Source organism: Bufo bufo, chromosome 8 (assembly GCF_905171765.1).
Source record: "Bufo bufo chromosome 8, aBufBuf1.1, whole genome shotgun sequence".
Taxonomy (NCBI): domain Eukaryota; kingdom Metazoa; phylum Chordata; class Amphibia; order Anura; family Bufonidae; genus Bufo; species Bufo bufo.
This window is the reverse complement of record NC_053396.1, coordinates 52,111,211-52,137,406: the sequence shown is the minus strand read 5'-3', so window position 1 is coordinate 52,137,406 and position 26,196 is coordinate 52,111,211. Positions and strand designations below refer to the sequence as shown.

At 45.1% G+C, this 26,196-nt stretch overlaps 1 protein-coding gene across 2 annotated transcripts in view; it reads left to right on the top strand.

Annotated features, from left to right (window-relative positions):
• The window catches only part of BTK (Bruton tyrosine kinase), a 562,758-nt gene that overhangs the window by 109,080 nt on the left and 427,482 nt on the right, over positions 1 to 26,196 (top strand). For both annotated transcript variants that reach the window (XM_040405594.1, XM_040405595.1), the window contains exon 3: positions 12,706 to 12,804. In XM_040405594.1, the coding sequence (XP_040261528.1) occupies positions 12,706 to 12,804 (99 nt within the window). The remainder of the gene's footprint in view (positions 1 to 12,705; positions 12,805 to 26,196) is intronic.

Here is a 26,196-nt window from a genome sequence, read left to right as displayed (position 1 = left end):
TGGCTTGGCCAAAACAACTGTTTGGAACATTCTTAAAAAGAAGGAACGCACCGGTGATCTCAGCAACACCAAAAGACCCTGAAGACCACGGAAAACAACTGTGGTGGCTGACCGAAGAATTATTTCCCTGGTGAAGAAAACACCCTTCACAACAGTTGTCCAGATCAAGAACACTCTCCAGGAGGTAGGTGTATGTGTGTCAAAGTCAACAATCAAGAGAAGACTTCACCAGAGTGAATACAGAGGGTTCACCACAAGATGTAAACCATTGGTGAGCCTCAAAAACAGGAAGGCCAGATTAGAGTTTGCCAAACGACATCTAAAAAAGCCTTCACAGTTCTGGAACAACATCCTATGGACAGATGAGACCAAGATCAACTTGTACCAGAGTAATGGGAAGAGATGAGTATGGAGAAGGAAAGGAACTGCTCATGATCCTAAGCATACCACCTCATCAGTGAAGCATGGTGGTGATAGTGTCATGACACACACCTGTGAGTGAGGCTGTGGCTCACTAATCAGCCTTACCAACGTATATCACACCCCTCAATTAGTGTTGATCGAGCAGCGTAGTGCTCGGGGGCTCAGGGGTTCGGGCGGAACACATTGTGATATTCGGGTGCTCAACCGAGCACCTGAGTATAATTGAAGTCAATGGGAGAACCCGAGCATTAAACCAGGTACTCCCTGCTCTGAAGAGGGGAGGGTGCCTGGTTCATAAGAAAATGTCAGAAATGGTTCTGTAACAGCATGGGGAGGATGTATTGATGCATCTTGGACTCGCTGTTTGCTGCTGGGAACTATGTTGTCCGAATAGTACGCCACTTTTACATAATGACAATAATACGCACAAAACCAATGGGGGGAAAAAAATCGATATTAGAGGAAAAACTGATAGAAAACATTCTTTCCTGAATATTTACTTATATATAAAGTGCAAATGCTGCCAAAAATTGCAAGGAAGAGGCACTCCGATACACCCTTAGTTACCCTCAAAAACATTAGGAGCAAGGGCCTGCTGATCTGACCATCTAAAACATTATGGGGGGCGGCCTGCTGCCGCTTTGGTGACTCTAGTTAACCTGGGGCCGATGGCACGTCCCCATGACGGCGACAATCCATTCGGATGTCTGGCCTATCAACTTTCGATGTAATTGTCAGCTCAAAACCATTGTAAACTACGGGCTGCGGGTAACGGGGAATCAGTGTTTGATTCCAGAGAGGGAGCCTGAGAAACGGCTACCACATCCAAGGAAGGCAAGCGGGTGGCGGGCAAATCACACACTCCCGACTCGTGGAGGTAGTGACGATAAATAACAATACAGGACTCTTAAGAGGCCCTGTTATTGGAATGAGTAATAAAAAATTACAGGGAATGTCACTGCGGTATTTTGGATGAGGAAACGTTGTACAGGAGAGGCCCTGCTGCCGCTTTGTGCCTGATCGCACGTCCCCGTGGCATCCACGATCCATTTTGATATCTTCCCTATCAACTTTCGATATTTTTTTTTATGCGCCTAACATGGTGACCACCGGTAACGGGGCATCATTGTTCGATTTCAGAGAGGGAGCCTGATAAACGGCTACAGCTACTACTTCAAAGCAAGGCAGCATGAGTTGCGAGCTGACCCTGTAAAACATTATATGTGAGGGCCTGCAGCTGAGCTGACCCTGTAAAAGATTTTAGGTTTGGGCCTGCAGGTGAGCTGACCCTGTAAAAGATATGAGTTGCAGGCCTGCAGGTGAGCGGACCCTGTAACAAATTAGATGAGAGGGCCTGCTGGTGAGTGGACCCTGTAAAAAATTAGATGTGAGGGCCTGCTGGTGAGCGGACCCTCTAAAAAATTATATGTGAGGGCCTGCTGGTGAGCGGACTCTCTAAAAAATTAGATGTGAGGGCCTGCTGGTGAGCAGACCCTCTAAAAAATTATATGTGAGGGCCTGCTGGTGAGCGGACCCTCTAAAAAATTATATGTGAGGGCCTGCTGGTGAGCGGACCCTCTAAAAAATTATATGTGAGGGCCTGCTGGTGAGCGGACCCTCTAAAAAATTATATGTGAGGGCCTGCTGGTGAGCGGACCCTGTAAAAAATTAGATGTGAGGGCCTGCTGATGAGCGGACCGTCTAAAGAATTATATGTGAGGGCCTGCTGGTGAGCGACCCTCTAAAAAATTATATTCGAAGGCCATATATGCAAGGGCATTATATGTGATGTATAAGCAATGCATATTGATATGACTGAAGAGGAGGATGAGAAATGGAATATTCAACCATATACCCTTGTTTGTGGTGGAAGGGGTGCATGGGAATACAGTCTATTACCTACATTAAAAACAACACATGTAAAGTGCCTTTATGTTCATCAGCATTCCTTTGGTGGAGTCGAGAAGTCATGGTCAATCCATGCCTTGTTCATTTTTATATGAGTCAGCCTGTCAGCATTTTCAGTTGACAGGTGGATACGCTTATCTGTTATAATGCCACCAGCAGCACTAAATACACGCTCAGACAAAACGCTGGTGGCAGGGCAGGCCAGCACCTCCAAAGCATAGAGCGCCAGTTCGTGCCACGTGTCCAGCTTTGATACCCAGTAGTTGTAAGGCACTGAGGGATCATTGAGGACGCTGATACGGTCTGCTATGTACTCCTTCACCATCTTCCAAAATTTTTCTCTCCTTGTGCCAGTAGGCCGCACAACAGACTGATGGTGCTGGTGGGTGTCATGAAACTGTCCCAGGCTTTGGAGAGTGTTGCCCTGCCTCTGTTGGAACTGCTGTGTGTTTCCCTTGTCTCCCCTCCTCGGTTGGCCAAGGAAGTACGGACTCTGTCGCCAGCGTTGTCAGATGGAAAACTTTGGAGCAATTTTTCAACAAGGATCTCCTGGTATTGCACCATTTTGCTCGTCCTCTCCACCAGAGGAATGAGAGATGAGAAGTTCTGTTTGTAGCGGGGGTCGATAAGGGTGAACAACCAGTAATCCATGTTTTTTTAAATTGCGTATAATGCGTGGGTCGCGGGAAAGGCAGCCTAACATGAAGTCAGCCATGTGTGCCAGAGTACCAACAGGCGAGACTTTGCTGTCATCATCAGGAGGATCACTCCTAATCTCCTCATCCTCTTCCTCCTCTTCTGCCCACCCACGCTGAACAGATGGAATTAAACTTCCATGGGTACTACCCTCTGTAGCGGAGGCAACCGTCTCCTGCTCCTCCTCCTCTTCAGCCTCCAATTCGCGCTGAGAATATGAACTGAGGGTGGTCTGGCTATCATCAACGTGTGTAATGTCTTCCCCCATTTCTATCTCTTTCACATGCAAAGCGTCATCCTTAATTGTGAGCAGCGAGCGTTTGAGAAGACACAGAAGTGGGATGGTGACGCTGATAATAGCTAGAGATGTCGCGAACATAAAAATTTTCGTTGGCGAATGCGAATTTACGCAAATGTTCACGAACGGGCAAACCGCCATAGACTTCAGTAGACAGGCGAATTTTAAAACCCACAGGGACTCTTTCTGGCCACAATAGGGGTGGAAAAGTTGTTTCAAGGGGACTAACACCTGGACTGTGGCATGCCAGATGGGGATTCATGGCAAAACTCCCATGGAAAATTACGTAGTTGACGCAGAGTGTGGTAAGTTGAATTCACAATGCGATTAATATAATCTGTATTAATCGCATTGCGATTACAACTTAGATCTGAGTTCCTAATGGTTGTATTGCTAGAATTGACGAATATAACGAATATAGCACTATATTCTCAATCTTCGTTATATCCTAGCAATACAACCATTAGGAACCCAGCTCTAAGTTGAATTCACAATGCGATTAATATAACCTGTATTAATCGCATTGCGATTACAACTTAATCAAATTTGTGACACTGCAGCTTCAGAATGAATCTAAGATGGATGCTGTCCTTGCTTTTTGATAGGAGGTGGGAGGGTCTGGGAGGGAGGGTATGCTGATTGGCTGGAATGTGTCTGCTGACTGTGAGGTACAGGGTCAAAGTTTGCTCAATGATGATGTATAGGGGGTGGACCGGCGAATAGTTCGGGACATCTCTAATAATAGCGTTATCGCCGCTCACCATCTGTTTTGATTCCTCAAAGTTGTGTAAAACTCAGAGGAAAGGAGCTATCTCCGGCACTTATAAAGCTTTGCAGAATGAACAGTTGAAAAAATTTCCACTCAAGGTTAAATTGAAGTGGGAGAGGGATTTGGGCCCCATTTTAGACACCCAATGGGAGGACATTCTTGCACTAACTCCTACTCTGACCCTTAGTGAAGCGGCTAGACTATCCCAACTCTATATGATACACAGAGTATATAGAACCCCAATTTTTTTATGGAAGGTGGGATATAGATCCGACTCCTGCTGTACGAGATGCAGGGAAGAGGGGGCTGGTTTGTTTCATATGATGTGGAGTTGTAGTGCCCTGCAGGGATATTGGACGGGTATAGTTAACTTGATAAACAAAATTTATAGCGCTAATTATAGACTAGATCCCAGATTATGCTTACTAGGTATGTTGGATTCAGATAATTTGCAGCTGAATATTATAATTAGAATCAACAGAATCCTGTATCGGGCACGTAAAACTCTTGCTGCTAAGTGGATACAGCCGCTGCCCCCGAGCATTCCTGAATTCATTGCAAGAATGAATACGATTATAAGGTTGGAGAGGGGTGTATATATGAAACGTAACTGCCTATCAAAATATGATAATATCTGGGGCCCTTGAATAGACAGATCTGGTATTTACAGCCCATGGCTGACTCTGTAAAATAGCCTAAGGATTTTCTCGGGCTAACTTTTTTTTTTTGGGGGGGGGGGGGAGTGAGTGTGGCTGATTGAGAGTATTCATTCTCTGCGCGCTTCACCTTATAGTATGATAGTGATATAATGGTCTGCTGCTATAATGAATAGTTCTCAACCACATGCTCGTGTTTATTTAACCATATTAAAGGTCTCACAGTGGGTGGGGAAGAGAGGAGTTTTTGGGGATTTATGTACCAATAATCTAGTATGTTGGATATTCTGCTTTGTACAATTATTCTTTTTGCACTATATGAAACAAAATACATGATGCAAGAAACTTGAATAGCGGAAGCTGACTGGAAAGGTGGCGACCATGTTGCAGCTGGTATTTCACAACTGTCCTCTGCTGTTCACAAAGCCTGGCCAACATGTGGAACGTGGCATTCCAGCACGTGCTCACGTCGCACAACAGCCGGTGAGCTGGCAATTTCAAGCGCTGCTGCAGCATTGACAGACTGGCTGAAGCTGTCGGTGACTTGCGGAAATGTGCACACATGCAGCGCACCTTCACCAGCAGCTGAGGCAAATTAGGGTATGTTTTTAGAAACCACTGAACCACAAGGTTAAATACGTGGACAAGGCATGGGATGTGCCAAAGCCGCCACCAATTTAAGGCCATTATCAGACACAACCATGCCTGATTCTAGGTTGAAGGGCGAGAGCGACAGCTCAGTCTGGTCTCTTATCCCCTGCCCCAGCTCTGCGGCAGTGTGCTGTTTGTCACCTAGGCAGATCAGCTTCAGCGCGGCCTGTTGCCGCTTCCCCACTGCAGTGCTACACTGCTTCCAGCTACCAACTGATGGCTGACTGGTGCTGCAAGTGCATAATTCTGAAGTGGAAGTGGAGGAGGAGGCAGAGGAGGAGAAGTGGGGGTTGGAGCCACTAACGTAGGTCATGGCGGAAACCCTGATGGAATTGGGGCCCACAATCCTTGGGGTCGGTAGCACCCGTGCCATCCCAGGATACAAGTCGCTCCCGGCCTCTACAACATTCACCCAGTGTGCCGTCAGAGAAATGCAGTGTCCCTGGCCGAAAACACTTGTCCATGTGTCCGTGGTTAAGTGGACCTTCCCAGTAACTGCGTTGGTCAGGGCACGTATGATGTTAAGGGACACATGTTGGTGTAGTGCCTGGGGTATTGACCTTTGGACGCTGCGCTGGGACAGGGAAGTGGATGTGGTTACTGATGGTGCTTGCGAAGGTCCAAGTGCAGGGCAAGAGACATCTGGGTCTTGGACAGGGGATTGGCCAGCACGTAACACAGGAAAAGAGGAGGCAGTGGTGTGACCCGCAGACACAGATTGTGGACCCAGGCGTTCGGCCCACCTATTAGGGTGCTTTGATGACATGTGGCGGTTCATGCTGGTGGTGGTGAGGTTGCTAGTGTTCACTCCCAGGCTCATTTTGGTTTGGCACAGGTTGCAAACTACTATTCTATTGTCGTCCGCACTTTCCTCAAAAAAGAGCCATACTGCCGAACACCTACCCCTTGGCAAGGGAGATTTGCTCAAGGGGGTGCTCCATGGAACAGTTGCGGGCCTGTTTGATGGTGCCTGCCTTCTACCTTTTGCCACCCCACTGCCTCTTCCAGCCTGTTGCAGTGCTGAAAATCCCTCCCCCTCTGTACTGCTCTCCTCGCTCGGCTTGTTGCCACCTTCCCAGGTTGGGTCAGTGACCTCGTCGTCCAGCACCTTCTCTTCCACTTCCTCACTCTGATCATCCTCCTGATTTGTTGACCTAACCACAACCTCAGTGATTGACAACTGTGTGTCATCCTCTTCCTCAACGTCTTGAGACAGTAATTGCAGTGGAGTCATTGGCAACTGTGTCTCATCATCATCCACCTCATTAAACACTAATTGCCATTTCCCAGCATCATGTTGTTGTGACTCTGGATGCTCAAGAGGTTGAGAATCGGGGCACAAGATCTCAGGTCCCTCATCAAGCATGCTTGTCGAGAGGGCCAAATCAATTAATGGCGATGAAAAGAGGTCCTTTGAATATCTGAGTGTGGGATCACTTGTTTGGCCAGACTGTAAATGGTGGGAGGAAGGAGGATCAGGGTGAAGATTGTATGGGCCAGACTCCTGGCTACTGAGATTGGACTTGGTAGAAGACAGGGTGGTGCTTAACCGACTGGAAGCACTATCTACTGCAATCCTTCCGACCACCTGCTCGCACTGGGCTGACTTCAAGAGTGGTATCCTGCGCCGCCCTGCAAACTGGGACATGAAGCTAGGTATCTTGGATGATTGTTTTTCTTCAACGCGCCCAGGGCCATGGCCTCTGCGTGCACCATCAGCATCCCGTCTCTTAATGATCGCCTTCTTTATATTATATGTAGTGTTGATCACGAATATTCGAATTGCGAATTTTAATCGCGGATATCGGCACTTCGAGAATTTGCGAATATTTAGAATATCGCAAAATATATTCGTAATCGCGAATATTACATTTTTTTTTAAATTCCAGTTCATGCGAATATTTTAGCCGAATTTTATGGGAATTTTCGCAATCAAGAAAATAATGCCTGGAGATCATGAATTCTCGAATATATGGCGAATATTCGCAAAATATTGCGAATTCTAATATTGCCCCTGCCGCTCATCACTAATTATATGTTATATGCATGCTTGACACACAAGATGTGGCACGGATGTCACAGTTCACAGCAAGCACAGTATATGGAAAAAGTATGGAAAAGTATGGAAAAAGGAAAATAGATTTTACTTATATTTTTACTATCTCTTGTCCTGAAAAACACACGTTATTGCAGCGCAGATGTGACAATTCACTGCAGACACCGTTTATAGGCAAAGTGTGGATAAATTATGGAAAAAATATAATTGTTTTCGCTAATATTTTTCCCAATATCTGGGCCTGACACACACACACTATTGCAGCACAGATGTGACAATTCACTGCAGGGACCGTTTATAGGAAAAATGTGGATAAATTATGGAAAAAATATATTTGTTGTCACTATTATTTTTCCCAATATCTGAGCCTGACACACACATGCCATTTATTGCAGCACAGATGTGACAATTGACTGCAGGAACAGTTTATAGGAAAATCAGGGATAAATTATGGAAATAATATATTTGTCGCTAATATTTTTCCCAATATCTGGGCCTGACACACAGAAGGTTTTGCTGAACAGATGTCACAAGTCACTGCAGACACCATCTATAGAAAAAAAAATTGCAAAGTATGGAAAAAAATATCAAAGACTACTTTGCAAGATTAAATTGCTGCCACCACACACAATAGTCCTTAAAGAGGACCTTTCACCGATTCTTACCCTATGAACTAAGTATACATACATGTGGAGCGGCGCCCGGGGATCTCTCTGCACTTACTATTATCCCCGGGCGCCGCTCCGTTCTCCTGCTATGTCCTCCGGTATCTCCGTTCCCTAAGTTATGGTAGGCGGAGTCTGCCCTAGCGCTGGCCAATCGCATTGCAGAGCTCACAGCCTGGGAGAAAATAACCTCCCAGGCTGTGAGCTCTGCGCTGCGATTGGCCAGCGCTAGGGCAGACTCCGCCTACCATAACTTAGGGACTGGTATCTCCGCCTATCATAACTTAGTGAGCGGAGATACCGGAGGACATAGCAGGAGAACGGAGCGGCGCCCGGGGATAATAGTAAATGCAGTGAGATCCCCGGGCGCCGCTCTACATATCTGTATAGTTAGTTCATAGGGTAAGAATCGGTGAAAGGTCCTCTTTAAAAGGACTTTTGGGTCTTTGAAACATTTTAAAATTGAATAAATTGCGATCACAAACTCCCTACACTATCTGTCCCTTCCTAAGCGCAGCTCTCCCTGACTCGCAATGAGCCGAACCCGCGTCATCGGGTGCTATATAGCACCCAATGACGCGTTCCGGCCAGACAATCACTGTACTGCCAGTAGCCAACATGGCTACTGGCATTACAGTGATGACAGTACTTACCTGCACGCTTATCGGCTGCTTAGCAGCTGCGAAACGTGCGGGGAGGAGACTCGAGCATGGCGCTCGAGCACATGCGGTACTCGGCCGAGTACTGCCATGTGCTGAGCATAGCGATTCTAGAGCCGGACAGGTATTTGACCGAGCATGCTTGCTCAACACTACCAATTAACAATGTATAAAAATAAGACAAATGCGGTAGTATGTCTCCTCTGAGGACAGAGTTCTTAGCATAGACCAGATAATCAGGTAACAAAACTGGAACGACTAAATCGTTAGTTTTATTTTAAAAACTATACACAAAAATATACATTAAAACTGACAGATAAATATACCTGCCAGTCGAACAGATTGATTGGATGGAAATGGTAAGAGATGGAAAGGAGTAGTATGTCTGTAAGTTCAGAATTACCGTGGTAGGGTCCAGTAAAAGACAAAGTCTTTGCAACGAATAATCCAAGATGGCGTCCCCGTGTCCAGCGGGCGGTCGTGATGTTAATCGACTTCAGATTGTAGGTGAAGGACCAGGACCTGAGTGGGTCACTGTGTTTTACCCACTCTGTAGGTGGGAGTGGCTATGACATGTACAAGTCCAGCCCTGTGTAATTGGAAGAGGGGCAGTTCTTGCCCCGAGAGGGAGAAAATCTGGCAGAATCTTTGCTTTTTCAGTTTCTCCGTACCCATAGGTCAAATTAAGAAATATTTATAATCAGGACAATTTTATGCATCATCTGATACCAAATATGACTGGAAGATAATACAGGGTGCCTGAGAACCGTTATATCTAAGAGCGGGAATTTCCAATTGACTTGTGTATTTCCTGGAAGGTGTGTTAGAAGAACCGAAACATTTTCTGAAGAGATTGTTCATTTTCCTATTTTCCTAACCCAGGAAATATGAAGGAAATATGGGAAAAATATAAGGTCTATGGATTGGAGGTGACCTTAAGATCATCTTCCTTCTTGTACCAACCAGTTGTGTGATAAGGATCTGTCCTTCTCTTTTGAAGGTCTGACCAGGCTTAAGGATTGTGAAAACTCATGCTGTGTTGGGGCCGCTCAGACTAGAGAGAAGACCCGTTTATGAGGTTTTGTCATGATGTTATCAGATTGATGGATGTGTAACCTGACAGGGGGTCAGTAGGAATCTTTGGCCAGGGTTTGCTAATTAACCTCTGCTCTGTGAGCTGTAACCTAAAGTTTTAACTCTTTGTGTGCAGGAGATGGCTCTGGTGATTCTGTGATTTTAGAACATGATGCATTCGCGATTTCTTTGTATTGCTGAGATCGCGAAGCGTCACACGGTGTCAGTAAATCTTTTACTTCCATGCTAGGAATATACACTACTCACAAAAAGTTAGGGATATATGGCTTTCAGGTGAAAGTTTACGCTACAGTTATATTATATCATGAAAGTATGGCATTTAAGTAGAAGCATGCATTGATGATTTCCTCATTTCAAACTATTTTTTAAAACAAAAGCTAACAACAGTGGGGGGTATACCCCTACAAAAAATATTAATGTCTCAAAATCTTGTCATGTGGAGAGACAGAGAAGCTGGTGCAGGGGGGGCAGAAGGGGTATTGAGGCACTTTGGGCTTGGGGAGCCGGAGGGGAGAGGGAGACACCTGGGGCAGGGGGGAAGCAGGAGGGTCAGTGAGGAACCTGTGGCAGGGGGATCAGAAGAGGCAGTGAGGCACCTGGGGCAGGGAGGAGCAGAAGAGAAAGTGAGGCACTTGGGGCATGGAGGAGCAGATGGGAGAGGGAGACACCTGGGGCTGGGGGGGAAGCAGGAGGGTCAGTGAGGCACCTGTGGCAGGGGGATCAGAAGAGGCAGGGAGGCACCTGGGGCAGGGGGGAGCAGGAGGGTCGGTTAGGCACTTGGAGCAGAGGGGGAACAGGAGGTTCAGTGAGGCACTGATAGCACATGGAGCAGAAGAGGCAGTGAGGCATTTGGGGCAGGGGGGAGCAGGAGCGTCAGTGAGGCACTCGGGGCACTCAGGCAGCAGGAGGGTCAGTGAGGCACTCAGAGCAGGGGGGAGCAGAAGAGGCAGTGAGGCACTTGGGGCAGGGGGGAGCAGAAGAGGCAGTGAGGCACTTGGGGCAGGGGGGACCAGAAGAGGCAGTGAGGCACTTGGGGCAGGGGGGACCAGAAGAGGCAGTGAGGCACTTGGGGCAGGGAGGAGCAGGAGGGTCAGTAATGCACTTGGGGAAGGGAGTAGCAGGAGGGTCAGTGAGGCACTCAGAGCAGGGGGGAGCAGAAGAGGCAGTGAGGCACTTGGGGCAGGGGGGACCAGAAGAGGCAGTGAGGCACTTGGGGCAGGGAGGAGCAGGAGGGTCAGTAATGCACTTGGGGAAGGGAGTAGCAGGAGGGTCAGTGAGGCACTTGGGGCAAGGAGGAGCAGGAGGGTCAGTGAGGTACTTGGGGGGCGGGGAGACTAGGAGGGAAAGTGAGGCACTTGAGGTGGTGGGGGAGTAGGAGGGTAAGAGAGGCACTTGGGGCAGAGGGGAGCAGAAGAGGCAGTGAGGCCATTGGGGCAGGGGGAAGCAGAAGAAGCAGTGGGGAACTTGGGGCAGGGGGGAGCAGAAGGTCAGTAAGACACCCAGGTAGGGTGGAGCAGGAAGGTCAGTGAGGCACTTGTGGAAGGGGGTAGCAGGAGGGTCAGTAAGGCACTTGGGGCAGGGGTTAGCAGGAGGGTCAATGAGGCACTTGAGGCAGGGGGAGCAGGAGGGTCAGTAAAGAACTTGTGGTGTGGTGAGACTAGGAGGGAAAGTGATGCACTTGTGGTGGGGGGGGGGGGGGGGGGAGGAGGGACACTGAGGCAACTAAGGCAGGGAGAGGAGGGAGAAACAGCTAACCTGAGAAGGAGGGAGGACTTGTGCAGGCATCCCTTCAGCAGTGTAAAGGCTTTCTCCTTTCTCCATTCACAAGTCCACAATTTCATTCCTCATTTTGCGGAACAGAATTGCGGACCCATTCATTTCCATGGGGCAGCACATCGTGACACGAAATTGCGGACCCACACTTCCGGGTCCGCACTTCCGTCCCGCAAAAAAATAGAACATGTCCTATTCTTGTCCGCAATTGCGGACAAGAACAGGCATATTCTATTAGTGCCGGCAATGTGCGGTCCGCAAAATGCGGAACGCACATTGCCGCTGTCCGTGTTTTGCAGATCCGTGGAGCCGCAAAACACGTTACGGACGTGTGAATGGAGCCTAACCAATATTATCCTGATGCTCATTGGTCAGTGAAACAACCAATGAGCACTTCAATCAGCCTCATAAGGGTGGCGCTCATTGGTAGACCTGCTCCTTGCACTGAACAGTTTCTTGATGCCAGTGCTGCGATCTCCGCCCCAGCTGGGCTTCTGGCTGATTTAGTTGTCATTGCTGAGACTGGGACAAGAGCGCTGCTATGTTCTGCCAGGTATTAAACCGTGGCACAGCACCCTTGTTCCTCTCAGCAGTGGGGATTAAATGAACCAGAAGCATAGCTGGAGCTGAGATCATGCCACACATAGCACAGGGAGATGGGACCGATATTTGCTTTACAAATAAAATTTAAAAGTTCAGCGCTGCGAGGGACATTTTTTACATTTGTGCCCCCAATAACTAGCCGTCATGTGGCGCCCTGGCAAGTACCCTGGTCTGAGGTACTGCACATTCCTTAGCTTTCCAGGGACAGCAGCATAGCCGCTGAAATCTGGGACTGTCCCACCAAATTCAGGAAGGCTGGAAGGTATGGTATTAGGGAATGGAATACATTATTGTATCAGAGTCTGGGTCCATTGGAGGGTCTCTGGTACTCTGGTGTGCCATTTCAACACTGCATGCATGGCATATCCTGTGTATATGAGATAAATGTATATGCTGGGAAGACCCCTTTGATATTAACTGCTAAATTAAGAATCCTTTTTGTTTTATCCACAGCGTCGAGGAAGTAAGAAGGGGTCAGTAGATCTGGACAAGATCTTTTGTGTAGAGTGTGTAGAGCCTGAAGAAAACCCACCTCCAGAAAGACAAATCCCGGTAAGGCAGCTATTTTATAATCATTTTTCACTTTTTTAAAATATATGTTGATTGTAATAGCGTCTCATGTAAACATAGAAAAGTAGAAGATCGACGGCAGAAAAAGACCACCTGGACCATCTAGCCTGCACTTATATTATTTCTTTTTTTTATCTTAGTAAAGACATGTGTTTATCCCAGGCTTGTTTAAAGGCTATGTACACCTTTTGGATGCAATTTTTCTATTATTGCATATAACCTATTTTTTGCTAAAAATCATATTTTTAATTGACCTTTATTAAAAATATTGAACCATTCTGTCACAAAGGGTTAACTGTTTTTCTAACTGTGTGACTGATATGTTTACTTTCACTTCTGCTGGTCATCTAATAACCCTCATCTCTAAACTAAGAGGTCATAAACACTTATGTAAACCACATTCTTATCAGTAACATAAGAATTGACCTTTCATAAGTGTTTATAATGTCAGAGCTGAGATAAGGAATCCATCTGCTCCTTAGATGGAAAAGACACAAAATCCAGAGGCAGCTAGTAGAACATCTCAGCTCTGTACAGAAAAAGGATTCCATATTGTTAATAAAGACCAATTGAAAAAATTATATTTAGGTCAAAAAATATTCCCCCCAAAGGTATACATAGCCTTTAAATAAACTTAGTGTAGATTTCAGATTGTGCCCTCTTGTTCTTGTGTTTAGCTTCTTATTAAGAACACTTACCTCCTGAACCTTATTTAAACATTTGACATATTTAGAAGGGTTTTCCCTGGATTTTGATATTGATGACCTATCAACACATGGCAACACATGGCATCCCAGCCGATCAGCTGGCTGAAGAGAAGGCTACGCTCCATGGAAGCGCAGCCTTCCCCTCATTGTTTACCTGCTCGCCAATGACATTGCAGTGGTGAGAAGGTGTAATTACAATTAGCCGTCAAGTGTATAGGAAGGTGCCGTCCCATTGAAGTGAATGGGACGGCTTGTAATTACACCTGCTCTCCACTGCGATGTCGATGGCAAGCAGGTAAACAATGAAAGGAAGGCTGGGACCGTCACAGAGTGCAGCCTTCTCTTCAAACAGCTGATCGGCGGGGATGCTAGGTGTCGGACCCCTGCTGATCTGATATTGATGACCTATCCTGAGGATAGGTCATCAATATTAACCCCTTAGTGTCCAGCCTGTTTTGGGCCTTACTGACCAAGCGTTTCTCTTCATTTTTTTATCATTGCCTTCCAAGAGCTATACATTTTTTATTTTTCCGTCTATGTAGCTGTATGAGGGCTTGTTTATTGCAGGACAAGGTGCGATGCTAAATAGTGCTATTTTGGGGTACACATAACTTTCTGATGAACTTTTATTAACTCTTTCTGGGAGGGAGATGGGAAAAATCAGCAATACTGCCACTGAGCTTTTACGTTATAAATTTTATAGCGTTCATTTTTAGGCATAAATAAAATAATATCTTCTCTCGGTACGATTAAAGTGATACCAAATACATATATATACACAGTACAGACCAAAAGTTTGGACACACCTTCTCATTCAAAGAGTTTTCTTTATTTTCATGACTATGAAGGCATCAAAACTATGAATTAACACATGTGGAATTATATACATAACAAACAAGTGTGAAACAACTGAAAATATGTCATATTCAAGATTCTTCAAAGTAGCCACCTTTTGCTTTGATTACTGCTTTGCACACTCTTGGCATACTCTTGATGAGCTTCAAGAGGTAGTCCCCTGAAATGGTCTTCCAACAGTCTTGAAGGAGTTCCCAGAGATGCTTAGCACTTGTTGGCCCTTTTGCATTCACTCTGCGGTCCAGCTCACCCCAAACCATCTCGATTGGGTTCAGATCCGGTGACTGTGGAGGCCAGGTCATTTGGCGCAGCACCCCATTACTCTCCTTCATGGTCAAATAGCCCTTACTTTCAAAGTTTTCCCAATTTTTCGGCTGACTGACTGACCTTCATTTCTTAAAGTAATGATGGCCACTCGTTTTTTCTTTACTTAGCTGCTTTTTTCTTGCCATAATACAAATTCTAACAGTCTATTCAGTAGGACTATCAGCTGTGTATCCACCTGACTTCTCCTCAACGCAACTGATGGTCCCAACCCCATTTATAAGGCAAGAAATCCCACTTATTAAACCTGACAGGGCACATCTGTGAAGTGAAAACCATTTCAGGGGACTACCTCTTGAAGCTCATCATCTTTTGCATTATGTCGAACTTTGACCCATGACACATCCATCAGGTGGTTCAGGACAGCCAATTGAGATGTTTCAGCACATGAACATACCCCCTAACTTATAAATAAACCTGATCTGGCCGCCATTTTATATTTAGTCTTTTGCCAGCGTAGGAAGAGGTTGCTGTGTGGAGCAGGGACAGACTTAGGGACACCAAACGCTAGCTAATAGGCCACAAAAGTCCTTTTAAGGACTGGTATAGGTGTGCTATCGATAGGTGTGACTTACTGAGGGGTGTGATATGCTTATAATATACTTTCTAACATAGAAAGTATATTATAGTGCATTTGTATTGTGCAGCAGTTGTGTGCAGTTCTGCTGCGATACTGCAGCTACATAGAGGGACAAACGCTATTGGAACAACTAATTGCAACTGGAGTGATATACCAGTTGCCTCCCAAAAAAACTGATTGAGGCAGGGGTGTGATATACCTATAGTATACTTCCTATATAATGCATTTGTACTTTGCAGCAGTTGTGTTAATTACTGCTCCAATACTGCAGCTCTACAGAGGGGCAAATGCTCTTGGAACAAATAATTTCAACTGGTGTGATATATGTACCAGTTGCCCCCCAAAAAAAAGTGATTGAGGCAGGGGTGTTATATACCAATAATATACTTTCTATATAGTGCATTTGGGTAGTGCAGCATTTGTTTGCTCTTTTTCTGTGTTACCACAGCTACACAGAGTGACAAACGCTATTGGAACAAATCATTTCTACTGGTGTGATATACCAGTTGCCCCCCCAAAAAAGTGATTGAGGCAGGGGTGTGATATACCAATAATATACTTTCTATATAGTGCATTTGTGTAGTGCAGCATTTGTTTGCGGTTTTGCTGCGATACGGCAGCTATACAGAGGGGCAAACGCTATTGGAACAAATAATTTCTACTCGTGTTATATACCAGTTGCCCCCCCAAAAAACTGATTGAGGCAGGGTTGTGATATACCTTCTTCCACAAATACTGCTCTTCTATAGGGACTTTTGTCACAGGCTCATTTTGAAAATGACAGGCAGAGGAAGAGGCAGGCCATTCCGCAAGGGTGGTAGGGGTCGGGCAGGTGCACCAGGCCGGAGCTTAAGTGGGAAGTTGCAGAAGGTGCCTGCAATTACGTCAAAGGACGCACCAGAGTTGGTTGAGAGGCTCACTCAGCCTTCCGCTTCTGCACCCTCCTCATCCTCTCTATATGCACCCTCTTCAATCTCTGCACCCCCAAAGACACCACCACCACCATATCCCCTCCGCTCGAGTCATAGGAATTATTTTCCCATGCATTACAAGACCTTGCCGATGCGCAGCCATTCATGGCATCGGATCAGGAAGAGGAGGTATGTTGCTGCCTACTCCGAGATCTCTAATGTCAGTGGTGGTGAAGGTGACGATGATGACGCGTCGATGGACGTCACATTGGTGCCCACAAGAGAGGAAGAGGAGGGGAGAGACGAAGCAGCAGTTAGGGAGGAGAAGCAGGCAGAACTTACAGTGCACAGGAGGTAAAAAGCAGACTGCTAATGTATCTGGGACGAGCCATCCACCATGCACGGTCACATCTGGCGCTGCTAGGACGCTCCTAGGCTTTTTTTTTTTACGTGTCCGCTGCTGAAAATAGTGTTGCCATCTACAGCCTGTGCTGTCAATGCATAAGTCGCTGTAAGCCCAACACTCACCTAGGGATGACCGCCTTAAGAAGGCACCTGGCCTCCCATCACTGAGCCCAGTGGGAGCAACACCATCTAAAGCCACACTCCCGGCGCTCAACATCCTGCCTCTTCTTCTTCTCCTCTCTCCTTTCATTTGTCCTCCATTCCACCTTCCACTGTGCCGTCGCGTTCATCTGGCAAAAGGCAAGCTTCCGTGGCCCAAATGTTAGAGCGTAAAAGTTGATGACGCCGGAAACCCTCTTGGCCAAGCATGTCAAACTCAAAGGCTAACATGGGCCAAAAAAACAAAATTTAAGTTTATGTGGGCCGCATCAAAAAAAAAAAAAAAAAATCGTACATTTTCATAGAACAACATTGTTGTTTCATGACTGCTGACCCCCAACATCCCGTTGCCCAATAACACAAGTGAGACCTAGGTTTGTTGGGTAAGGGCAACGGCCACAGCTTTATTTATTTTAAACATCAAATGCCAGCAAACATATCACCCTGTCAGCTGTTGGAATGTTTCCCCAACAGACAGCTCTACCATTAATAATAAAAGAGTCCGGAGCAACCTGCTCTCAGTAGGCTTTCCCCAAGCCGCCTCTGCACCTTTTACCACTGCACTGTGCTGGCCAGGACGCCCACACTTCTTCTGAAAGACCCTTTGGTCTCAACCTCATCAGTCTGGTCCTTCCTTCCTTGGCAGTCCAGGGAGGTACAAAAACAACATAAAAAAAACAAGAACAACAACAACAACAAGAAAATTAATGTTTTTTTCCAGACACTTGGCATCTCTTCTCTGCCACTAGCTTTCCTACTTCGGGGGAAATCTTGTTTGCAGTGATCACTTTCAAAACTGACCCAAGGTGAATGTCTGTAATTCTGGTTCTGACAGGAGACTTATTTCCTTTCATAAGTGAAAACAGCTGCTCGCACCGATAAGTACTTCCAAACATGGAAATAATTTCATATGCAAGTTTTCCAGTATTTTCAAACCTGGCTGGCAAATATTTGTAAAATTCAGGCACCCCAACTTCACTGAATTTTGCCTTCAAATCTGAATCGCACTGGATCTCGATTACTTCCATTTGCATATGATTAGGTACTGATTCTATGTTTATTGAAAAAATCAAAGAAAACAGACAAAACTTGTCTTCCAAAGATTTAAAATCTGCAAACCTTGTTTCAAATTCATTTCTAAGACTTAAATTTTTTTCTGCGTATTTTTGATATGATGCAGTTTCACCTGAACTTAATTTGTTAATGTTGCATGTTGGAAAGTGCGTTAAATCTTCATTTTTCAACTGCTTTTCCCAAAGAACTAGCTTACATTTGAATGCTTTAACTTGGTCACACATGTTCGTAATGATCTGATCTTTTCCTTGCAGTTTTAAATTTAAATCGTATAAGTGTTTTGTTATATCAACCATAAAGGATAAATCTTGCAACCATACTGGATCAGAAAACAAGCGTGTGTCTTGATTTTTAGTGATCAAAAACTGACATATTTCTTCTTTCAAGTCCCAGAATTGTTTAAGAACCTTGGAGCAGGATAGCCAACGTACCTCGGTATAGTAGGACAAACCGGAATATTTGCTTTCTATTTCACTTAAGAAAGCAGAGAACTGTCGCTGATTTAAGCCTCGAGATCTTATGAAATTGATAATTTTTTTTATAGATGTCAACACATTTTCCATGTTTATTACCTTTGTGCATAATACTTCTTGATGTATGATGAAGCTTGGATCCTTCATTAATTTCACTTTGCTTCTTTCGTAGTAATGACACAAAACCGTTGGTTTTTCCAGTCATTGAAGGAGCTCCATCTGTAGCTACAGAAGTTAATTTTGACAGAGGTAGATTGTATTTTTGCAGAACTTCATCAACACAAATAAATATATCTTTTCCTGTAGTAGTGCCGCGCATTGGTACTAGTTCCAATAATTCCTCAAAAATGTTGAAATCCGTGTCGCACGCACGAAGAAACACAGCTAACTGAGCTACGCCCCCATTATCCGTACTCTCGTCACAGGCAATGGAAAAAGCTTTGAAACTAGATGATTTTGATTTTAACTGATCACTTAAATTGGCAGCCAAATCAGTAACTCTTTCCGCAACTGTATTTCGAGACAAAGAGATTACTTGAAAAGCCTTCACACTTCCAGGACAAACAATTTCTGCAGCTTTTATTAAACATTCCTTGATGAAATCCCCTTCGGTAAAAGGTTTTGAGTGTTCAGCAATCAATTCCGACAAGACGTAGCTTGCATGCACCGCCGCTTCACTTTCTTGTGATACTTTAGTAAACATAAACTGTTGTTTTTTCAGCCCCAACTTGAGCTCTTTCAATTTTTCTTGTCTCATTAATCCTTCATAATTGTCATATTTTGATTTATGTTGTTCATAGTGACGTTTAATATTATATAACTTTGGTACACTAATAGCATCATTACAAATCAAGCAGATGATTTTTTCGCTTACTTCACAGCAAAAAAACTCCAATTCCCACTTTTCTTGGAAATTTCGGTGTTCTTCAGCAATTTTTCGATTACTTTTACTACCACTTGGTTTTTTTGATGAAGACATACTGAATACAGAGAGCTGAAATTAATGAGTAATCAAATAATATTTGATTAATAGAACATTTTAATAAAAATCTATATTTTTATTAAAACATTTGTTACGTGCCATCAAGGGTCATACCTAGAGCCTTTGGCACCTAGGACAGGTGCTTTATTTGACACCCCCCTAAAATATATATACACACACACACAATAATATATATATATATATATATATATATATATATATATTACATACAAACACACACACTAAATATGCTTGGCACTATATCCAGTTTCAATCAGCCTGGGTGCTACCCTCAATGGGTCTTCCTCAAGATCACAATGTAAAACAGTACATAAAACACTCACCAATAAAGTGACTGCAAATGGATTCCAAAACGGAAGTGACGGGAAGCCGCAGGTGTCGTTATGACGTAATGATGCTCGCAAAAATATTGTGGTTACTAGGAAACCAGCTAAACCGCAAGACCAAGCCGACGTGGCAACTAGGTAATAAATCAACAAATATCAAAAAGTGAAAATGTATTCACGAATGATTATTATATTTATATTTTTATATATATATATATATATATATATATATATATATACAAACAAATATTAAACTTCACTATAAGACGCACCTAGGTTTTTGAGGAGGAAAATAAGAAAAAAATATTTTTAACCAAAAGTTGTGCTTTTGGTGGGCTTTGAATTAATGGTGGTCTGTGCATGACACTATTATGGGGGATCTGTGGATGACGCACTGTCATGTGGGGGATCTGTGGATGGCACTGTTATGGGGGACCTGTGGATGGCACTGTTATGGGGGATCTGTGGATGGCACTGTTATGGGGGATCTGTGGATGGCACTGTTATGGGGATTTGTGGATGGCGCTGTTATGGGGGATCTGTGGATGGTGCTGTTATGGGGGATCTGTGGATGGCACTGTTATGGGGATCTGTGGATGGCACTGTTATGGGGGATCTGTGGATGGCACTGTTATGGGGGATCTGTGGATGGCACTGTTATGGGGATCTGTGGATGGTACTGCTATGGGGTGGGATATCTGTGGATGGCATTGTTATGGGGTGGGGGGATCTGTGGATGGCATTATGGGGTGGGGGATCTGTGGATGGTGCTGTTATGGGGGATCTGTGGATGGCATTGTTATGAGGTGGGGGATCTGTGGATGGAACTGTTATGGGGTGGGATATCTGTGGATGGCATTGTTATGAGGTGGGGGATCTGTGGATGGAACTGTTATGGGGGGGATCTGTGGATGACACTGCTATATGTCATCCACAGATCCCCCTCATAACAGTGTCCCCCAATACACCGGCCCTCTGCTCACCGAAGTATTTATAAACGTGAATCCTTATCCTGTTATTAAGTTGAACTAACGCTGCCCTCTCCCATGTTCCCCTGTATCCCCATAGCACTTACTTAAGCTTCAATAGCAGGCAGAGCGGACGGCACCAGTAACGTCACTCACTGACGTCGCACGTCTGCTCCACCTGCTTAATTCATAAAGTGGGCGGAGCAGGCGCTCGACGTCAGTGAGTGACGTTACTGCTGCCGTCCGCTCTGCCTGCTATTGAAGCTTAAGTAAGTGCTATGGGGATACAGGGGAACATGGGAGAGGGCAGCGTTAGTTCAACTTAATAACAGGATAATGATTCACGTTTATAAATACTTTGGTGAGCGGTGGGGCCCGGTGTAAGAGTACAGTGACTGCACCGGGCCCCGCCCCAAGTTACGGACTCCAGCCCCTCCTCTCTCCCGATGCTGCATCTTTGCCGGGCCGCAAAGATATTCATTGCGGGCCGCATGTTTGACACCCATGCTCTTGGCCAACAACTGACTGCCGGCTTGTCAGGACTGCTAGCCCACCAACTACAGCCATATAAACTGGTGGACTCAGAGGCCTTTAGAAAATTTGTGGTCATTGGCACACCGCAATGGAAGGTCCAGGGAGGAAATATTTCTCCCAGAAGGGCATCCCGGAGCTATATGGCCACATTCAGCGGCAAGTAAATGTATCTCTGGCACACAGTGTCAGTGGCAAGATACATCTGACCACAGACACGTGGTCTAGCAAACACGGGCAGGGAAGGTGCATAACTTTTACTGCCCACTGGTGAACCTTCTGACGGCCTTCAAGCATGCAACCCGTGGCACCCGTGTGCATTTGGTGTTACCGCCACGGATTGCATGCAGGCCTGCCTCTTCTTCCCCTCCTACTCCATCCTCTTTGTCCTCCTCAGCTGGCTCCTCCTTTTCCACTGCTATCGCCTCTTCCGCTGCGCCCCCCAAGCTCCCCAGAACCTATTAGACACGCCAGGTGAGACGTTGCCATGCTGTGCTGCGGCTGTTGTGCCTAGAAGCCAAGAGCCACACTTGTCCTGCACTCCTTTCAGTTTTGTGGCCACAGGCCCGCTAACCCCGCTCAATTTGACAGTTGGTAATCTGCTGAGCGCACTGGAACAGGGCAAATTGACACATGTCCCGTGCATAGCACATGTCCTGAACTTAGTTGTGCAGCGATGCATTGCCAAATACCCCAGTCCAGGACGTCTTGCAGCAGGCCTGGAAAATCTCTGTCCATTTTAGAAGATCTTACACGGCCATGGTTCGCCTTGCTGACATTTAGCGGCGACAACACCTGCCCGTCAGACGTCTGATTTGTGACTGCCCGACGTGCTGGAACTCCACCTTGTATATGCTTGATAGACTGCTCCAGCAGAAACATGCAGTTAACGACTACCTGTGTGAACTCTGCGGCAGGACAGGTTCTGGGGAGCTTGTTTTTTTTCACCGCGCCAGTGGCTGCTCATGAGCGACCCATGCAGACTTCTGCGGCCATTTGATGAGATCACCAAACTGGTCAGTCGCAGCCAGGGCGCCATCAGTGACATTGTACCTTACGCCTTCTTTCTGGAGCGTGCATTGCATTGTGTCATTGATCAAGTGATCGAGGAGCAGGAGCTGAAAGATGAGGAAGTCGCAATACTGGATGAATTCCCAGGGGGGCTACTCCATCTGAGACAAGTCAACAGGAGTCTGAAGAGGAGTCAGAGGAGGATGGTGCCAGGGCAGAGGAGGAGCAAGAAGAGCATGCTTTAAAATTTTCTGGGATCCCTGGGGTTGTCCGTGGCTGGGGGAGGAGACCTAGGATGACATTATCCTGGATGATGAGCCGCTTTAAGTTTTGTGCAAATGGGGGCCTTCATGCTCCAGTGTTTGAAGAGGGACCCCCTTATAAAAAGCATAAACAGCAAGGACCAGTAATGGGTGGCAACGTACTTAGACCCCTGGTACAAAAACAAAATGGCGGACATGTTACCAGCATCACAGAGGGCTGTCATAATGCAGTACTTCCAGGCCTTGCTTCGAGAAATGCTGTATTCTTCTTTTGCGGGCGCTAGCAGAGTAATTTCCACTCACAAAGAAACAGTTGCTGGTACCAACAGCGCATGCAAGAAGAGGGCGGTTTGAAGATGTGTTGGTCACTTTGGATATGAGATCATTCTTGCAGCCAACCCATCGACAGCCGTCCTCCGGATCCAGCCTCAGGGAACGCCTAGAATGGCAGGTGTCCGACTACATCGGGTTAACGGAAGATTCTATGGAGATTCCACGATGTTACAGGCACATCTCCAATAACAATCCCGATACCGACCAGCAAAGTTTTTTTTTGCTGGTCGGTATCGGGATAGTTATTGGAGATGTGCCTGTAACATTGTGGAATCTCCATAGAATCTTCCTGTGAGTGAAACGCCTACCTGTGGAAACCTAGCGCGGACCCATACATATGTACTTTGGCTGATTTTCTGGAGAAGGGACTTACTCCAATTTCTGGGACTGCTGCTTCACCTCTTCCTGATATCACACAGAAATTTTCTTTGTGTCTTACATCGGGTTAATGGCCGATGTGGACGCTCTAAGAAGTGACAAACCCCTGGACTACTGGGTGTGCAGGCTTGACCTGTGGCCAGAGCTGGCACAATTTGCCATGAAACTGTTGGCTTGCCCCTTGTCCAGTGTCCTGTCGAAAAGGACGTTCAGCACAGCAAAGGGGATCGTGACCGATAAGCGCACTTACCTAGCTCACGACAGTGTGGACTACCGCACATTTCTAAAAATGAATGAGGCATGGATCCTGGAGGAATTCAACACACGCGACGACCACGTTTAATTGAATTTCCTCATGACAGCCCACAAATATCCGCCAGAACAAACAATGGTCCCTGTCTTAGGTAAATACAGCGGCATAAAAGGCCTTTTCTGTCCGGTGAATGCCTAATGTTTTGGACCTCTTAGAAATTCAACACCTTTGACGACCAGGTGCTTCAACTATTATCATTAGGGTTTTTTCAAGAGGGGGGATTTCGTTAGCCTTGTTTTTAATCCAATTTAATATTTTTAGTTCTTTTAAACATATGTATCTGACCTGTATTTGTACTGGCCTTCAGTAAAATTGATATTCATTGACCTTCTAATATACCTCCAGCCACATAATCACTTGATCTTTTCTGTACGGTGAATGCATAATTTTTGGGACCTGTAATACACTGGCCTGCTGTAAAATTGATATCCATTGACCGTGTAATCTACAGATGTAGTAGACTTAACACTCATGCTTTTTGAGATGTGTTATCTAAACTAAATGCGTTAAGCAAGCACCTTTAATTGCTTTTTAATAGATTTTGTTTCAAGATAACACGATGAGTTAAGAAATTTGAGTTGAGTTTGAGTGTTAACCCTGCTACATCTGTACCTCCAGCCACATACTTACTTATTCTTTTCTGTAGGCTGAATTCATAATTTTTGGGGCCTGTAGTCCACTGGCCTGCTGTAAAATTGATATCCAATGACCATGTAATCTACTTCTAGCCACATACTTAGTTCTTTTCTGTCCGCTGAATGCATAATTTTTGGGGCTTATTGTCCACTGGCCTGCTATAAAATGTATATCCAATGACCGTGTAATCTACATCCAGCCACATACTTACTTTTTCTTTTCTGTACGGTGAATGCATAATTTTTGGGGCTATAATCCACTGTCCTGCTGTAAAATTGAAATCCAAAGACCGTGTAATCTACCTCCAGCCACATACTTACTTGTTCCTTTCTGTACGCTGAATGAAGAATTGTTGGGGCCTCGGAGGAATTCAACACTAGTGACGACCACGTTTTATCGAATTTCAACTATTATCATTAGGGTTTTTTTTCAAAAGGGGGGATTTCGTTAGCCATGTTTTAATCCAATTCAATATTTTAAATATTTAATTGCAACTGGTGTGATATACCTGTTGCCCCCAAAAAAACTGATTGAGGGTGTGATATACCTATAATATACCTTCTAACATAGAAAGTATATTATAGTGCATTTGTATTGTGCAGTAGTTGTGTGTGGTTCTGCTAATATTCTGCAGCTAGATAGAGGTACAAACACTATAGGAATAACTACTTGCAACTGGTGTGATATACAGTTGTGTTCAAAATTATTCAACCCCCAATGCTGTAAAGGGTTTTAGGGAATTTAGTGTACATTTGTAATTGTGTTCAGAATGAAATCTTACAAGGACTTTTTAAAGAACCAAATACAACTAAAATGACATCAATTGTTTCTGTAATACAGTATTAAATGTTTTTTTTGTGATTTATTCATTGACACAATTATTCAACCCCTTAAAGACTACCACTCTTAAGAACAGAGGTTCATTCAAGTGTTTTCGATCAGGTATTGAAAACACCTGTGGATGTCAAGGAGCAGCAATCAAGCATAATAAGCACCAATTAGGCAGATTTAAAAGGACTGTGATACACAGCTAATTCTAGACATTTACTGGTGTGTTTACAAACATGGTGAAGTCAAGAGAATGGTCCAGGAAGACAAGAGAAGAGGTGATTTCTCTTCACAGGAAGGGCAATGGCTATAAGAAGATTGCAAGGATGTTAAACATACCAAGAGACACCATAGGAAGCATCATTCGCAAATTCAAGGCAAAGAGCACTGTTGAAACGCTACCTGGTCGTGGCAGAAAGAAGATGCTGACTTTGACTGCTGTGCGCTACCTGAAGCGCAAAGTGGAGAAAAGTCCCCGTGTGACTGCTGAGGAACTGAAAAAAGATTTGTCAGATGTGGGTACTGAAGTTTTAGCTCAGACAATAAGGTGCACACTGCGTAATAAAGGCCTCCATGCCAGAACTCCCAGGCGCACCCCCTTGCTGTCTCCAAAGAATAAGAAGAGTCGACTGCAGTATGCCAAAATTCATTTGGACAAACCACAAAAGTTTTCTGTGGACTGATGAAACAAAATTAGAACTGTTTGGGCCCATGGATCAACGCTATGTTTGGAGGAGGAATAACAAGGCCTATGAAGAAAAGAACACCTTGCCTACTGTGAAGCATGGTGGGGGGTCAATCATGCTTTGGGGCTGTTTTGCTTCTACAGGTACAGGGAAGCTTCAGCGTGTGCAAGGTACCATGAATTCTCTTCAGTACCAGGAGATATTGGATGAAAATGTGATGCAGTCTGTCACAAACCTGAGGCTTGGGAGACGTTGGACCTTTCAACAGGACAATGATCCCAAGCATACCTCCAAGTCCACTAGAGCATGGTTGCAGATTAAAGGCTGGAACATTTTGAAGTGGCCATCGCAGTCACCAGACTTAAATCCGATTGAGAACCTCTGGTGGGACTTAAAGAAAGCATTTGCATTTCGCAAGCCTAAGAATGTGACTGAACTGGAGGCTTTTGCCCATGAAGAATGGACGAAGATACCCGTAGATCGCTGCAAGACACTTGTGTCAAGCTATGCTTCACGTTTAAAAGCTGTTATAACTGGAAAAGGATGTTGTACTAAGTACTAAGATTGTGAATGTCACTTGGGGGTTGAATAAAATTGATAATGATGTGAG